The 17,268-nt window shown below is 38.4% G+C and overlaps 1 protein-coding gene across 5 annotated transcripts; it reads right to left on the reverse strand.

Moving 5' to 3' along the window:
- Positions 1 to 417: 417 nt before the first annotated feature.
- Positions 418 to 12,185, reverse strand: lnpk (lunapark, ER junction formation factor). 5 transcript variants are annotated; one of them, XM_074676280.1, is made up of 15 exons: positions 12,048 to 12,185; positions 10,639 to 10,699; positions 9,589 to 9,630; positions 9,216 to 9,266; positions 8,981 to 9,117; positions 8,765 to 8,823; positions 8,450 to 8,490; positions 8,081 to 8,164; positions 7,936 to 7,987; positions 7,699 to 7,800; positions 7,303 to 7,395; positions 7,074 to 7,179; positions 6,682 to 6,752; positions 5,771 to 5,941; positions 418 to 3,028 (listed from the first exon to the last, which is right to left on the reverse strand). In XM_074676280.1, exons 2-15 carry the CDS (start codon positions 10,663 to 10,665, stop codon positions 2,847 to 2,849), a joined length of 1,218 nt encoding a protein of 405 aa, XP_074532381.1. In that variant the 5' UTR covers positions 10,666 to 10,699; positions 12,048 to 12,185; the 3' UTR covers positions 418 to 2,846. The 5 variants fall into 5 exon arrangements, with proteins under 5 accessions (XP_074532381.1, XP_074532379.1, XP_074532380.1 ...); XM_074676278.1 differs by having other exon boundaries at positions 7,303 to 7,413; XM_074676279.1 differs by having other exon boundaries at positions 7,687 to 7,800.
- Between the last annotated feature and the right edge of the window lie 5,083 nt (positions 12,186 to 17,268).

Raw genomic sequence — 17,268 nt, forward strand, 5'->3', positions numbered from 1 at the left:
TCAGATGTAATCTGGAATGTAACTGACATGATATTTTCCAACATGTCCCACCCCTGATGGGAACATTTTCCTCCACAAGAGTTATCACTAATGCTAGCTAATGCTAACAATCCTGTTTATGTGGCTTGTAACACTGCAGTGTAGTGAGTTGATGACATGAAAGGTTTCAGACGACAGTTAGGAGACATTTACTTCTTAAGTGCTATAAAATTACAAATCTATCTGTCACTGAAAAGAAACAGTTGTATAACAGAGAATAAAAATGTGTCATCAGAAGCTGCTGACCCTTGAGCATTTTCACTAAATCAAGTGTAGCTCTTTTAGCAAAAAGGTTGCACATACCTTATCTAAATGATTATGTGAAGTAGAAATAAACTGAATGAACAAAAACAGAGAACTGCTACTTTGATTCTGCTTTTTAAAACCTTTATTGGGCGTGCCATGCACACACTGAATGTCAAGAGGCAAATGTGGATGCAGAGAGAAAGAAAGCTACAAAGTAAACACAGAAAACACCCATCTGCGTTTCAGACAACTTGATGAGGGTCTTGGAAGCTCAGATGTTATCAGCATATTTTAATGATAATAAAACAAACTTGTTAGCACAAGTTACAAAAGCAGGCACAGAAACCATGGTGCATCATTTTGTAAACACTGCTGCCTGGTGGTAGAACAAAAAAAAACATTAAATGTCACACTGAGAAGACAGGCTACTTTAAATTCTTCACAAGGTCAGTCCTAAACATTCAGTAAAGGTTTGTTGACCAATAGCGCTTTGGCTGCCACAAACAGGCATAAGGCTGCTTCAGTATGCAGACATCAATGAGGTTAAAGGCTAATTACAAACAACCAGAATTATTGTTAATCAATAGGCTCAAAACCTTAAAAATGAAACTTAAATGTTGTTTAGTGTGCTAAGATTTTTTTATCGCCCACCAAGACTTGCTGTGTATCCAGCACCAGACTTGTAAATCACAGGTGCCACCACCATGAGATTTCTTGTATTCAGTTTAATCATAGGGTAAATTTTACCAAATGAACTATGGATGAACCTTCTAAATGTTTATGTTCCAGCAGCAGCTTGACACAGGGCAAATAATAAGGAAAATAGTGCACACATTAAAACACTTCAAAAGCAAAGAAATAAAAATACTCCTCAAGAATAACCAACCTGATAAAAGCACTGAACACCAAACAATCCAGACTACCCTCAAGTCATGGTGAAAGTAACATAGGATTAACACACAGTGCAGCATTACCTGAGCCACAGATTCAAACACAGCACGGCCAAATGAATACAACAAGAAACTCAGTGCAAAAAGGAGTTGAGTAAGACATTTAAAACAGTGCATTTGGCAAATAATAACCCTGTGAGGAACTAATTGGCAAGACGCAGGTTAGAGACAAACTAGCTGCTCTTGTTTGTTCTTTACTATCACCTGCTAAATGTTTTGAAGTTTGTTCTTGGACTCTATGACTGTCAGCTTAAATCATACAATAATTATATTCTTAGGCTAAAAGGTTAGCTTGTTCATGAAGAGAAAATAATTTGAAAAAATCACAAAATCAACAGCTCATTTTATTCTACAAGAATTTCACTGTAAAAACACTGCTTTTGTATAAATAAATGGTGAGTCTACTCTGGTCATTGGTGAAATGTGTATAAACTGGGGGAAGGCACAGACAATACATGAGGGTTAGGATTGAAAAGGGTCAGTTTGTGACACACATAGCTTCCGAAATTACGAACACTCTTAAGATGCCTTTGTTACTGATGGCCGACCTGAATTTCAAAACAAACAGTTCTGAGTTCCTGCAGCACTGAGCCTTCAACGGGGCAGAGGAAAGAATTTAGTGGCATCTAGTGGTGAGGCTCCAGATTGCAACCAACCAATGATTGTGCCCCTCACTGCCTTGTTGGTTTAAGATCAACTCATCTCATCCATGGACTCTTGAATGTTACTCGATGAACTGTGAAAGTCATGGAAAATAATCTACTTTTGACAGATGTTGACAAAAAAAGTTAAAATGATCAGAACGGTGTTTACACTTCTTTCTATATCTTTGCATCAAATATTGGTGACAAGGTATGCTTAAACTCTGGCCCAGTACTCTGTTTTGGCCTTAAATTTTGTAAAACTGTAAAGTCTTGGTAAGAAACGTTAAAAAATCCAGCTGGACAAATCATTTAATGAATTGCTACTTTTAAAAAAATCAGTAATACTTCAGGGAACAAAAGTTGGCAATGGGAAATGCCATGACAGTAACTTTGGTCTTGAGAGTACGCTTCTTTAAATAAACTGTAAAAACATGAAATGAAACCAGGTGCTGTGGTGGATAAAGATGCTAATAAAACAAACTAAACAGACACCACACTATGTGGAGTCACTGTCACTGAGGGAGTTAAAATCCCAGCATATTTTTGCTGACAATCTTTTCTATGTAAATCCTTCAAATAATAAGTTAAAAAGTTTCTTAAAATCTAAAAGAACTTCTAAAATCAACCTTAAAAGCTGATAAATTAACAGTGTCAGTTACCACATAAAGAATATCACCAGCAGCAAACTACCCTTTCTAGAAACAGCCTTAAGTTTTCAGCTACAATCACTAAATCTGACAACTTCCCAGTCAGCTAATCCAACAGTCAGAGGCCATGATGTGAGGGCATCATTTGAGGCATGTCGTGAGTTTTGTTCATCTGATTCTCATGCTGCTTGTGGGGGGAAGAGGGAAGAATGATTTCAGTTGCAAGAGCGAAAGACTTTGTTATTGTTCTCTATTGCTTAGAAATGACGCCTGCCTATCATGGCCAACACATCTCAGGTGCTCCTCTGGACCCTCTGTCCCTAAGATGACTGAGGTTCTGTCTCACGAGGGGTGCCGTCACTCTGTTCAGTGTCCATTGCTTCCTCTTCCACCGGCTCATCATCCTCCTCTACCTGCTGCTGCGTCGGAAGCTGCTCTTCTGATTGGCTCTCACTTTCTGCCTCTGTAGTGCGCTGCTCTTCCTCCCCGAGCTCTTTCTCATCTGAAGACAAGACAGGCAAGTCAGACAACGTGTTTGTGAGGAGTAAGGAAAAGGACCAAATTTAGAAGAGGGTGAGAGAAAAGGGGAGCAGTTAAGATGATGTAAAAAGTTTGAAGTAGAACAAATGATTTGCTTGTTTGAAGTTAAAATCAGGAGTGGATGAAGTTAGTTTAAGTTTTTAAATGAGTGAAAGAAGTTTAAACAAATGATTTATCAAAACTAGAAAATGTTTCTGGTCACAACAAACAGAAAACACTTATCTCGAGTGTGACAGACAAAATGTTGGAGGATTCAATGATTTGATTGATTGATTGGAATGTTTGCTTCTTAGAGTTTGACTGTGGAATAAATCAAAGGTTAATAAATTAAAAGAACACTCAAAGATTAATTAAAAAAATATAAAAATAAAAAAATTAAGCCCAGATGGTTGACTTGAAATCCTGGCACCCTGCTCAGATTGAAGGCTTTTCAATCAGTTGCCCTGCTCAAAACTTTTGTTGTAATATCATCACAACCATCTTAAAGCTTCTGTGAGGAGTTTCTACCTGGTGCTAAAAGTGACTGAAATAAAAAGGAACGTCATCGCTTAGGCTGCAAAAGCAATCAAGACCATCAACGAGGAAACTGCTCTTTCTGAAAAGCTTATTTTAATTTTCTGTCCACTTTGCAGGGGGTGGAAAAAAACACTGAAAAGTTCCTCACAGCAGCTTTAAGGACATTCACTTCAAATGGATTAGGGTTAAATTAAAAAATGCAAAAGAAAAGAAACATTCATGCAAAAATACCCGACAATCTTTTTTCACAATCCAACCAGGCACAAACCGATCTCCTCTATATGTAATTATGAAGACACATTAAGAATGCATCAGGCTTTCTGAGACAATTGAGACATTAAACATGTTGATTGAAAAGAATCAGTGAGGAAATATTTTGCTCACTGGGTGAAGACCAGATCTGAGTTAAACAAGATGATTCACTTAAAACTTATTGTTTTAGGATTGATCATTTAGGATTAGTTAAAAAACTACATCAAACAAAGCCCCAACTTGAACAAGAGTCATTGTTGATTTATAAACCCCTAAAGGGAATTTTTAACCCCTAAAGGGAAGGATCAGTAGGATTCACAAGCAACATTTAGCCCAGATCTGGTTTACACATCAGTGACTGCTAAACTTGTTGTTTTTTTAGTTTGATTAGAGGTTATCATGAGTAGAGATTTGGGATAGGCATTTGGTCGAGCTCTACGGTGCTACAGTTTACACAGCCAAGAAATAGACCCATTCTGGAAGATCAAATTAAGCCAGATCAGACAGTGCAGGAAGGGAAGGGGAACCTGGGCTCTGCAGAGGTTGGTTCTGAGGTTTCTTTGGACTCTGCTGGATCCGGAAACTGTGGACCGTATTCCACGCAGCCGGAGCCTTGGCTAGAGGCAAGATCACACTGTTACCCACTGACCATTATCACGTTCAACTCTATGAGCAAATAGTGTGATGAAGCAGGCTGCTGACACAACTTTTGCTTCTTTCACTTGTTTTGCTCCACCAACTGTATTTGTTACTTATGAGGTTTTTTAAACTCTTTTACTTTTTTTCATTAATGCAACAAAAAATATATATTTCAGACTCTAAATGATGTCATCTGATATCACTGGACCCATCAGTCAGAAATGAGCCAGGGATGCCAGGCTAATACTGTAGATAACATCCGGATATAATGCCTTCTTCTACCACTCTGCAAGCAGACAGTCTGACAAGAATAAAAACCTCTGTAAGGATTCATTTCTACTGACTGATTTTGTCTGGTTAAAAGATAAAATTTGTATTTTGGCTCATTGTCCTCTAACAACTACAAACAAGACAAATTTTGACATTGAAGTAACGACAAGAATCAAACACAAACAAATGATGAAGGTCAACTAAGAAGCATCTAACACAGATGGTTAGAAAATGGAGTAAGTAACAAAGATGCACAGAATGCTGTGAGTATGGCAGCATGTGTGTGTGTGTGTTTGTAGGTTTTTCTCACAGGTCACGTGAGTTTCTCATATCAAATCTAAACCTTTTTATAGTTAAACTGATCTAAAGTCTGATACAGTATAAAGGCATCTGACACTTTTTTCAGTGTGACTGATAAAGGAAAGATTTTTACATCCCTCCTCTCTTTCAGCAATCTGTCTTTAAAGCCCTGTTTCCACCAAGCTGTTCAGTTCGGTTTGTCATGGCACAGCACGCATTTTGTGGCGTTTCCACCGACGATGGGGCGTTGATGGGTCGAAAGAATTGTCATTAACCATGTGACAGTGGCTGAATTTCTCCTCGCGGCAGCCTTCTCTGACACGAAACTTGATTGTGGCTCGTAACAAAGAGCCACATGCCAATCACAAAGACGACGAATTGCTGGGTGTTTACCATTGTTGTTCTTTGTTTGCTGTGTCGTGTCTTTCTTCTTCGTTGCATTCATTAGCAGGGCATGCTGTGTCGTGCTGTTATGTCGCATGATTATTTAACTGATGTGGCTATCGGCATCCAGCTTACACACCGCCTACCAAGAGGGGGCACTGTTGGCTATAGAAACACAAATGGGACCAGGCTAAACCAAGCAAACCTGAATCAAACCATACTGATCTAAACTGGACTACTTGGTGGAAACGGGGCTTAAACACAAATCCGTGTCACTTTAAGTCCTGAGGAGACCCGGCCTTTGTTGCTCTCCTCTGCTGCCTGTGTGTCTGTGTTGTAGTACCTCCAGAAGGGGGCGGGCTTTCCTCTCTATCTGCACCAGAACGCCGTTCTGGTCCGGGTGAACGTGATTCTGCTCGCAGCCGTCTCTCGTAGCTGAACTCTGGAAGCCTGGGAGCCTGGGGGCGTGTCTTCCTTGCTGGATTCAGGAAGTAGCAATAGGCGCAACGAAAGGCTGAGGAGTTACAGGTAAGAAAAAAACAAACAGGAGATTGAATAAGGAACATAAACAAACAGGCTGTGCTGTTTTAAGGGTTCCTACACATGTTTTATGTAATGTATCTTTTTAAAAACTAAGTGGTGTAAATCTGAAAATCAACTTTAAAGCTAAACTAAAGCTGCTCTATAAATATGATTTCTGTGGTGTTACTCAGTGAAGCAGCTGTTGCTGTGACAGTGTGTGGCCTTCAGAAGTATTCTGTGCTCTCATGGTGATTAGCTCAGGCTGCAGGTGATTAAACCTGACTCACAACAAGCGCTGGCATATTACACGTCCCTGCTCCAAAGGCACTTTGGCTTGCTTGGTCTTAAGCCCAGAGCCTCAGGGCTCATGGGGGCTTTATGCTGCCACGTGAAATACTCTCAACAGGAGAAAAGTTAACTAGAACTATGAAATGAAATATTTTCAACAGGAAAAAAGTAAACTAGAAATTGTACATTTGATGAAGTATTTAGGCATATATCAGTCAAAAGTGTTATCTACAATTTAAAATCTCTTACAACTGTGTTTCAATCAATCATCAATTCTGTGATGTTTCATAGGGAGCCTGGATTTACAAACTTTGGTGAGCCTAGTTTTTACTCAGTGTTTACTTCCAAGTGTTTATCCTCTCAAAAATTTAAGTTACAGTAAGTTTCTTTCAGATCTCAAGTTTCAGATTTGATTCAGTTCATCTCCTTGGATTCTGTTCTTACCTAGATACTCAAACTCTTCTTTCAGAGCCATGCCATTGTGAGAAAAGCACTGCTGACAGATCAGAGCATACCTACAGGAAGGAAAGAAACAGGACAGTTTTACATCATAAATTTTTGATATCAAGAACATTTTCAGAATCAGTTTGGTTAAACTTGATATTATACCGGCAAAAAGGCAAAGATGCTAAAAAAAAGGGGGGAGCATGGATCTTCCAAGTCTCCAAGAAAGTAGAGAAAGTTAATGCCACAGTAGTAGCAGAAAAATATATAAAGGTGACAGAAGCGTGACATTGTCTCAATATTATGCCCTGATGGAGCGTCTGCAGACTGTTCAGTATTGGACTGTGTGAAAGTTACAAGCCAAGGGTTACATTTTCTCATGGCTTCCTCACCTGTTCTGTGGTCCATCACCTACTAGATACTCAATCACTCTGTCCATTGCTCCCCTGTCTTTAGGCAGAATTGGTCTTGCTAACGGAGGACCCGGTGGGTGTAAACCTGCATAAACAGGCACACAAAGTTACAACCATGTGACACTTAAGTTCAGATTTGTTTAACCATGTTACTATGGTAGAGAAGCACATTCTCAAAGAGGATTCACTGATGGACTTGAAAACCTACCAACGCCAGGGACAGGAGAGCAGGGGCTCCTGGGTATTGCCCCCTGGAGGACAGAGGCAGACAGAGCAGATCTCTCCGGCGGTCCTCCTGGAGCTGAGAGAGGGACAGGTTCTGTAAGGAGAGCAATATGAAAACAAAGGCACTGACATACCAACCTAGTCAAAGTCAACTGGGCTGTCTTCAGCCCTGCTGACTTCGACTGTGAGCTGGAGGCCAGAGAATCTCTTTAGAAAGAGCAAGACTTCTAGTAAACTTTGGTCACAGAATACAACTGACTGTCTCTAACTCTGAGGTCAAAGTGCAGGGTTGACCCAGCAGTAATGTTGGCATATAATGTGATACTTCGTTGTGTTCAGAAGGAAGTATCTCTGTCAGCCCCCTTACCCACAGGTGTACCTCCTGGTGCTAAAGTGGGCCGTGCTCCCTGGGGAGTCATTGCCATGGGACCTGGGGAGCCCATCGGCATTGGTCTCATTGGCACGCCTCTTTGTCGAATCTCTGTATGGAGAAAAGGAAAACAAAAATTCAACTCTTTCCCAAAGGTAAGAGTTTTTCTCGGCTTCAATTATCATGTATTTTACTGGCAATAAATCACAGTTAATTATCTGCCTGATGTGTGTTGGCATTTTTTACCTTGTCCTGGCCTGGGAGTCATCTGAGGACGCACTGGAGTTGACTCCAGCTCCTAAAACAAAATAAAAAAAACAGACAAAAGTTAAACAGAAATAATACAATAAGAACTCCATCTAAGAAGCCAATCTAAAGAACTGACACTCACAGCTTTCCTCTTTGCCTCAGGATCAAAGCGCTCCAGGATGAGTTTGGCGTTTTTGTATGTCTCTGTCTCCATCACTTCCTCCAGCTGTGGACACAAAAGAAGGGAACTTTCATACAAACATGCAGATTGATTTGTGATTCCCTGGTTTCAACTTTTAGACACCCTTAGGACAAAAATAGTTGTTTTTCAAGCTTGTCTAAGTTTGGAGAAAAATGCAGTCATGAATGAGCCATTCTTCTTGTTTGACAAGTCATGTATTATCTTGTTTTTTTACTTGAAAGGTAAGACAGAGAGGGTGTTCAACATAGTTTACAATAAGTCAGTGGTAGATGCATAAAAAAGAAGAACAATGAAGATGTTCACACTTACAATCTTTTTCTTGGCTGCCTTTGAATCTTCTAGTTTATCATCTAAAAACAGGAAGCAGAAAGAAATCAGACACTGAAGAAGTATGGTCAAACATATGTTTAAAGCAATATCGATATTTAGAGTACATTGATTCCAATTTTACAAATGAGAAAATATTTGTTTCTGAGTCCACAACAGGAAGACAAAGTAACAACAATTCTGTAAGTATTTACAGTCAAAGTGGCAGCTCACAGCTCAGCCTGAAAAAAGTGCAACTACTGTGGCAGCAAAATGCTCACCTGAAGCAGACTGAGAGAGCAACTAAAGGCAACTTACTGTTTCTCTCAGTGCGTTTGGAAAAGAGGAAGATCAACAGCTTTCTGATCAGCCAAACCCTAAGAGTGAGATTAAAAGGTAATTAACTAAATATAATAATAGAGCAAACACAGTGCAAACCAGGATCAGAGAAAAAAATAAGATATCTTCACGTGGCACATCTGAAACACCACTGCAGATGGTAAAGACATACTGTAAAACAAAGTGAGCACTTACAGCAGAGGGTAAATGAAGAAAGGCAGAGCCATGTACAGTCTCTGGAGCCATTGATCAGGCAGGTAGAGATAGTACACAATCACAGACGTCAGCAAGTAGAGGACTGACGAGTAGAGGATCAAACGGCCCACCCACAGCTGCAGACACACACACACACATAAACACACATTAACACACAAACATTTAAAATAATGAATCAAATGGTGCTCATGTTGGATGTTTTCTTTGACTCTACCTTTTGAAGACGCTGGTTTTTGGCTCTAAACTCCTCAAGGTCTTTGATTTCCTGAAAGGAAAAGGTGGAGGTCAAAGATTATTCAAACTTCCACTCTCACTCTGTTAAGAGCTGCGATTTGTCAATATTGTCAACAAAATAGTCTTAAGGAGAAGGATTAATAGTGTTAGCTTCACAATGCTTATTAGTTACATACTGAATATCTGCCATGTGTTCAAAGTATCTATTCAGAGCTCAATAATCGTGTGTTTGGTGTAGACCCAAATTTATTGAGTGTTAGTTTTCTTCTTTAAAATTACAATTTGGAAAGTCATGTTTTTATTTTCTGTACTAGATTTAGTGTTCGAGTAAATGACATGATGTAAGTCAGTACCTTGTCAAGGCTCTCCAGCTGCTCAACTGTGGTTGGCTTTGCCTGGGTAGAAGAATTAAGATAAGAGACAACAATCATCAGGTTTATCTTGATTATTACCATGATACACTGTGTAACAGCAAACATATCAAAAATCTAATTTACACACATCTTATTCCTCTTATTTCCTGAGTCCTTAAATAACTAGTTGTACTTTGGTGTGCCCACTTGCTCATCGTCTCTCTCTCCGTCCCTTTCTGAGCACGTCTAAAAATAGTGTGTGAATTTCATCCAGCTCAGGGCATGGGGTTCAGTGTGCCGAAGTGGAACACAAGAATAAAACCTAGAAATAACTTTTTTGGCCCACAGTACAAAGCTTATGAAAACAAGAAAAGAAGGATAAAACAACAATAAAAATAATTGCACCAAATCTGAGAATCAGGCACTAAAAAAACATATAAAGGTGCAAACACAAAATGAACTGCAGCAAAATGTTGGACTCTAGACTTTAAGTTGGACTTATATTGCGTTCCTTTTTTTCTCAGAACCGGGAAGTCGGGAGTGGGAGTGAAGTCGTCTTCGAGTTCAGCGTTCCAGTTGCCAAGTCGGAAAAACTTGCCTTAACAGCAGTAATTCTGTATATGAACATCGAATAATACTGTATATAGGTCTGATTTTTTTGCAACAAACACAGTCAAAAATTCTAAAATAAAAAGAATATAATAGGAGCTTAACTACTGTTTACCCCAGATCTTGGAATTTCCTACTAGGAACTTGGGGGTGGTGTGGCCCCTCCAACTTACAACTTGGAAATTCCGACTTCAGAGTACAAATGGAACGCAGCATTAGTACTGATTTCAATTCACTTTTTTTCATTTATGATAAACAAAGGACTGCTGTCAGCACTCTCTAAACTGACATTTGATGAGACGTGAGATTTTATAGTACATTTGACTAGTGTGTGTGTGTGTGTGTGTGTGTGTGTGTGTGTGTGTGTGTGTGAAATGCATCACGATACAATTATACGTTGCTAACTTGTCCTTTTTTGAGCCTGAAGTGTTTTTGACTTACCCTCCATCGGGACAACAGGGCCCCCATGTCGGCAGATTATAATAATCTCCTCTTTGACTCTCTATGGAACAGAAAGTCTTTGTCAAAAACGCATGCTTTAAGTCAACAAAACCAAGAACTACAAGTGCAGTTACAGAATGCTAGCTGCTAAATACCACAGCTAAGCCTTGCTGTAAGATTTATATAACACTTACATCATCACAGGATCTGGCAAGCTGCCTGCAGAATAAGTGGCCTCAATGGTTGCCTTTGTTGAAGTAGATTTAGAGGGGAAATCTTTGCTTGTCGCGCCTAATTTACTTACTGAAAAACTAACTATATCATAGGGCTTAACAGAAATTAAATATCACTGTTCAGGAGGGTCTTTTGCTGCAATACAACAGCATATTCCGTCTTGTACTTAAAATCAAAAGCTGTTCTTTCCACATGGCTGGCGTTTGCCCACAATGAACAGCTGCTGTTTTCACTCTCTGTGTAAAGGGCAACTTGTACTCAAAGGTTATGATGATATGAGTGACCAGTTTACCTTTAGACCAGATGGGACCTATCAAAATATGACTCAGCAATTTTTACACTTGCCATCAGGTCTACTTGTAGCTGCTGATGTGATGTCATAGCTGACATGTCAGCAGTGTATGATGTGAAAATACAGGGAAAATAGCAATTAGTGAGCAAATTTGTTATTATATGGATTATCAATGATAAGAAAGACAAATAGATTTCAGTAACAATCCTGCAAACCACATTATCAACAATCAATGGAACAGCTTCAAAGCTGAATAAAGTGAAATATCTTAAGATTTAAACGTAGATTGATAATTTGCATTGACTTTATACATCTAACTTGAAGTGATATCATTCTAAGCGCATTCCTGGAGAAAAAGAAACGTAATGCCACACATTTCAAATAGCAAGCCTAAGTGGTAAAACGGGTTCGGGTCTACGGGTAGTAAACAGACAAATGCTTGTGGTTCTACCTGATTTTTGTAGCCATGTTCCACCCTTTTTAAAGGGGAAACAGGATCCTCCAATTAAACCTTGTCCTCTGTCATTACACGCATATTAACTAAAGGCTATTTAAGTTTAAAGTTAAGCAATAAAGGCATGATATTTGCTCAGTGGTTGTAGCTTCTCCAACACAACATTACACCCTCGCCTACTAGCAGGAAACCTTTATGTTTTAGAGCAACATACAGAGTCCATCACCCACCTTATCTCCGGCTAAAACAGTGCATTTGATGTAGATTGAACAAATTCATAGCTTAAATACATAGAATGATGTGCTTTCAAGGCTACTCCTAGCTAGCTACAGCATCAACAACAAAAGACGTGAACCGATTAGTCCCCGACAGACATTAGCTTTAAGGTTCCTAACGTCATATACAGCTTTTAACACAACAATTACTTACATACTTTGATGTTCGGCGTTTTTTTCCCAACAGATTTTTGGGTTAAATGAGCACAGAAACAAGAAAACGGCAGTCTGTGGCTGCCACCTCAACTGACATTTCTACTGCCAAGCGAGAGTTGGCGCGGCGTGGAGACGTAATTATCGTTTATTTTGTGATGACGTAATCCGGAAGCGAGTCTCCCTTCTTTCCCAGAGCCCTTTGCGTTGTAGTCTTTTTGTCTTTTACGCTCCACCATAGTGGATTTGTAAATAAGGCCCTGTAAACGGTGGAGAAAAGAAACATTTAAATGTTCATGTGGTTATCGCATTTTGATGAATAAAGTTTTTCATCTATCTATCTATCTATCTATCTATCTATCTATCTATCTATCTATCTATCTATCTATCTATCTATCTATCTATCTATCTATCTATATTTTGTGGACCGAAATTGGGACAGATAGGCCAGTTTTTCTGATTTTAAGGGTAAAATCAAATGTAATTTATGTAGAGATCTCGTTTTGGAAGGAGGTGAGAAAAATAAAATGCACAGAACAAGAGAAATGGAAAAATCGTGCCTTCAAAGAAGAGGTTGTGACTGGCATCAGAATGGAAGTTAACCTGAAATATTGGGGAAGGGGTGAAATCTGCAAACATTTTTCCATATACTTTTCTATATATATTGTAAATAAACAAACTGTGGGACATATGTCTCGGGTAGCTTGAGATGCTATTTGCTTGCTAATATATTAAACCCTAAATACTAATGCATTAACATAACTTTTAAGCAGAGTTACTTGTCATTGTCTTGATTTTGTTATAAATATTGTGAAGATCTTTCTTATGATTAATGAAGAAACTTTTTATAAGCTAACTCCTCAATTCTGTAACGTATAGCCCTTGCACTTTGTGAAAACTAACCAGCATGTTTTTTCTATTTGACTTGACAATTTAGATTTAAGATAATAAAGTTCAGCTGGCACGAAGCTTCAGTGTGAAGTGATGGCAAAGCATCAAAATTTTGGAACCAGAGCAGGGTTTTCCTAGATGTTTGTGTAATGTCTGGTTCATCCTCTATTCGCACTTAATTTCATGCTGTTACAAAGAAGAGTGGAATATCAGGGGAAATTATATGTAAGAAACCATAACGACAAGTTGAATGCATAAAAAAAATGAAAGGAGCCACTGATGAGTGTATATAAACGGCAAGAAATGCACAGTTTAACACTTTTTTATTAATTTTGTAATTTATTTATTTTGCAACAATAATAGATCCAAGGCAAAGGTTCACTGTACATTTAACCTGCTGTCACAAATTACCAAGCACATCACAAAATAATAATTTCATGTCAACTCTATGAAAAGTTTTAGCCACAATTTCCAAAATAAAACAAAATTAGTTTCTTCACATGAACAAAATATACATATTGAGGAATTCAGAAATGAAACACATGCTTCATAATGTTCTGTAGTTCATACCAAGAATATGATCACAAGGTGGAATTACAAAACTGTTCCAATATACCTGAATTCACTCTACCATCCATAGTAAGGAAATCAGTTTTGAATGCACAGGCTTTAAGACCTGAATTGAAGGACTCTGAGCGTTCAAATGCAAGCATGTAACAGCTACCAAAAATTTCTTCTGATATATTGGGAACGTTGCTATATTCACAAAACAAAAAACAAAAACCTTTGGAAGACTTAGCCTACATACTGTATGCAGGGTGTGAGTCAAATTATCGCCACTAGATGTCATCACTGTATTCTTTCAGTTTCTTCTCAGTGCTGCATTCGACAGGAGCTGATCAGTAGAACAGGGAACAATATATTTTATAAGGTAGTTACCAAACTGGGAGTATAAAGCAGTTTTAATTCAACAATAACTGTTTATTTTCACCTTGTTGTTTTAATTTTACATGGCTACTAACTTCTATGTGGAAGTGTTTAACCCAACAAGACAGCAAGAACTACAAAGCCAGATCAGATCTATGATTATTCAGAGCATCTCTGTATTTCTCTCTGCAGGTAACAATAGCTAAGGGGTGCGAGCCACTGCGGCTTCTTGAAGCCTTATGAATATGGGCACAGACTGAAAATTGCACAAACACACTGAGGCTTTGATGTGTTCCCACTGTAATCACTTTGTGGAAAACATTTTAAATTTGTGGAATCTCTCCGGAATTCAGCACTTTGTTTCATCCAGTTCTCCTCTGAGCTGTTTCAGAAGAGGCTGCAGTGTGCCCAGATTTGGCCTTCAGCTTTAATGCTTACAGCTTCCTCTAGAGACTGAAGAGTTATGGGCCTAATAAAACCCTCTCTCTCTCTTCTCCCTTCCTCCCTCTTTTGACCAAACACACACACACACACACACACACACACACACACACACACACACACACACACACACACACACACACACACACACACACACACACACACACACACACACACACACACACACACACACACACAAGATATGTGTGCTGATGTATATTATGGCTGATGAGTTATCCTGATGCTGAAGTTATTTCCGTTTCATTAACCTTTAATAAATTAAACACTGAATTAAAATGAACAGCGGGGACTACTTTTACAATATTCACCACCACACTTACACAAAGTGCACACTAGGATACACACAAAACACAAGTGTGTTTGTGTATGGATGGGACAAATGGATGCTGAAAAGTCACAGAACACTGAACAGTAAACACATCCTATAAAAGAGTCTGATCAACACTAAATTGGCTCCAGGAAAACGTGTGGTTTTATTTATATTTTTTTTGAGACAATGCGGAAAACGAGATGGGGGGTTCCTCTAAATTAAATAAAGGACAGACTTTTGGAAACATCTGCAATAATTTAGAGATTTGCTTTTTGTTCATGCATATGCTTTTTTTTTCTTATTGAGCACTTCACGGATCAAGCTGGGTACACAGATTTTGCTCAGAAAAGTGAAACATGTAGGCTAGTTTGAGTCAATAAGATTTGAGCTGCATTATGTCCTTTGAAAAGAAAACTTAAAAAGAGAAATAGGAAATAGTTTAAACTGCGTAGGGTTTTCTTTGCATTTTTTTAAGAAACAGTCCTCCAAGTCGCGTTTACAAAATTGAGCAAAGATTTCTAAGCTAGTTATGATGGTTAGAGGTAGTCTCCTCGTTTTCGAGCTTAAGTGCACAGAGGATTTTATTCCAGTAGAGATGAAAGGCCCTCTGCTCGTCACCATTTGTCGTGTGTCTCTTTTGTTGACTGAACATTCCGAGTAGACAGCATACGGTTCAAAGACACTAAAGTTTGGTGGGTTAGACTGTTTATTGGACTTGGCAATCGGTCTGTCTGTCAGATTAGCTCAGACCACGTTAGGACTGTTGTCCGTGAGGACACACAGGCCGTGAAACCTGTCCGGATTTGCTGCCTTTAACCCACATTATTAGGTAAGCTCATGAAAGAGCCTTATTCTACTGTAAAGCGTTTTCGTTGATTGTTGAAAAGAGAATTGTCTTATTTAATTTTATTTTTTTTAAAACAATCTTTCCTTCTTCTGTTCATTAACTCTCATTGATTGCGTGGTAGGCTACGCATTATTTCATTGGGCCTAAAAATGTGTTGGATTTTACACAACAGGAAAAATCCTCTAAATTCAAAAGAAAAAAAAAAAAAAAATACCACGGCACATTTCTTTTTTTCCCCAAATGCGTATGGAGCTAAGTCAAAGAAAGGGAACTGTTTTGGATGTTATTGTGCATTTTAGGACTCTGGAAACAAACTTAAACTGATCACCGTGAACCTCATTTGTTTTCATCCTGATGATTTGTTTTAATGATGTTTTAAAACATTTTTTATCTTTAGTTGTAAGGTGACATTGGGTGTCATGAAAGGCGCCTCCAAATAAAATGTAGGCCTATTGTTATTAACTTAATTTTCGAACGATTAGCTAGGTTTTTTAATACCATGCATTTTTCATTATTCAGACCATTGATTGATGGTTGAAATTCAGGTTCGAGCTCTACATTTGCTATGGTAAATTTAACTGTTTCTGTATATTTAATAAATTTAGGTTGTACATCGAATAAAGACCAATGCCGTATTTTAAGTGTAGTGGTTTTATTAACGGCCAGGAGTGCTTCGGGTCTGAGGTTTAAAGTTTCATTATTATTATTACTATTATTATTATTATTATTACTTTTATTACTATTATTATTATTATTATTATTATTATTATTATTATTATTATTATTATTATTATTATTATTATTATTACTGCTGTTCGGTTTGTTCTTGGCAGAGTTTTGATGAGGTTTGGATAAATTAACTGCGCGCGTCTTCATTCTTTTGGTGTCGACATTCCGCGCCAGGATGGATTTAATATCACAGACACATTCAAATCAAAGTCCAAATCTGAGTTTTCATTTTTGGAGGAAATAATGCGAGAAGAAGCCCATATGACTTTACACCATGACCTTCATATAGGTCGTCTGACGTTCACTGTCAGTCTGAGGTGTTGTTACCAAATGCACGTTCGCTGGTTAGCTCAACGTTTTTAATCTCATATTAAAACGTGTCCTGTATCTAATCCTCAACTGATTCCCCCTTTCCACTTAGCATTCGTGTTTACCTATCAAACATATAGGCTACCTAATATAGCCTATCTTACTCCTCTAAACAACGGACCACTCACGGTCATCATTGGCGTGTTGAACATCAGTCTAGAAATGTGCTGGAAAATTCAGCATACGTGAGAAACTTAAGACTGCTTGTCTCTGCATAGGACAAACTTCTCGTGTTTCTTTCAGATGTTGTAGAGCTGAGCATTCAAGTACCAAAGTCTTTTAATCAGACATATATATTCATTGTGCAGTGAAACACAGTCCTGAGGTTCATAGATTGCTGCAACCCGCAGGGTTACTGTAGCACCCTATCCATAAAGACTTCTATCTTTATGTGACAAGTAATGAAGGAAACATGGCAATATAATGCACATTTTAGCTCTGTATATGTCTTGTTTGCTGACTTGGATTTGGTAATATATTATAGAAATCTTTACAGAAAAGCCCCACTCAGCCTGCCTTTTCTCTAGAAAACAAATCCACAAAATTACATTAAAATCTGTAAATGCACAGGGTATCAGTATGAAGATTTGTCTGCAAAATCTTCCAGAAATTGACCATACATTAGTATATGTACTGAGATGTTTCAGGTTGTTGCAGCTTACCTGGCTGAGCCCTCAAGGTAGGAAA

The sequence above is a fragment of the Halichoeres trimaculatus genome, unplaced genomic scaffold (assembly GCF_033239565.1).
Source record: "Halichoeres trimaculatus isolate MK-OKI-2021-1 unplaced genomic scaffold, fHalTri1.1 fHalTri1_scaffold_8, whole genome shotgun sequence".
Lineage (NCBI taxonomy): Eukaryota > Metazoa > Chordata > Actinopteri > Labriformes > Labridae > Halichoeres > Halichoeres trimaculatus.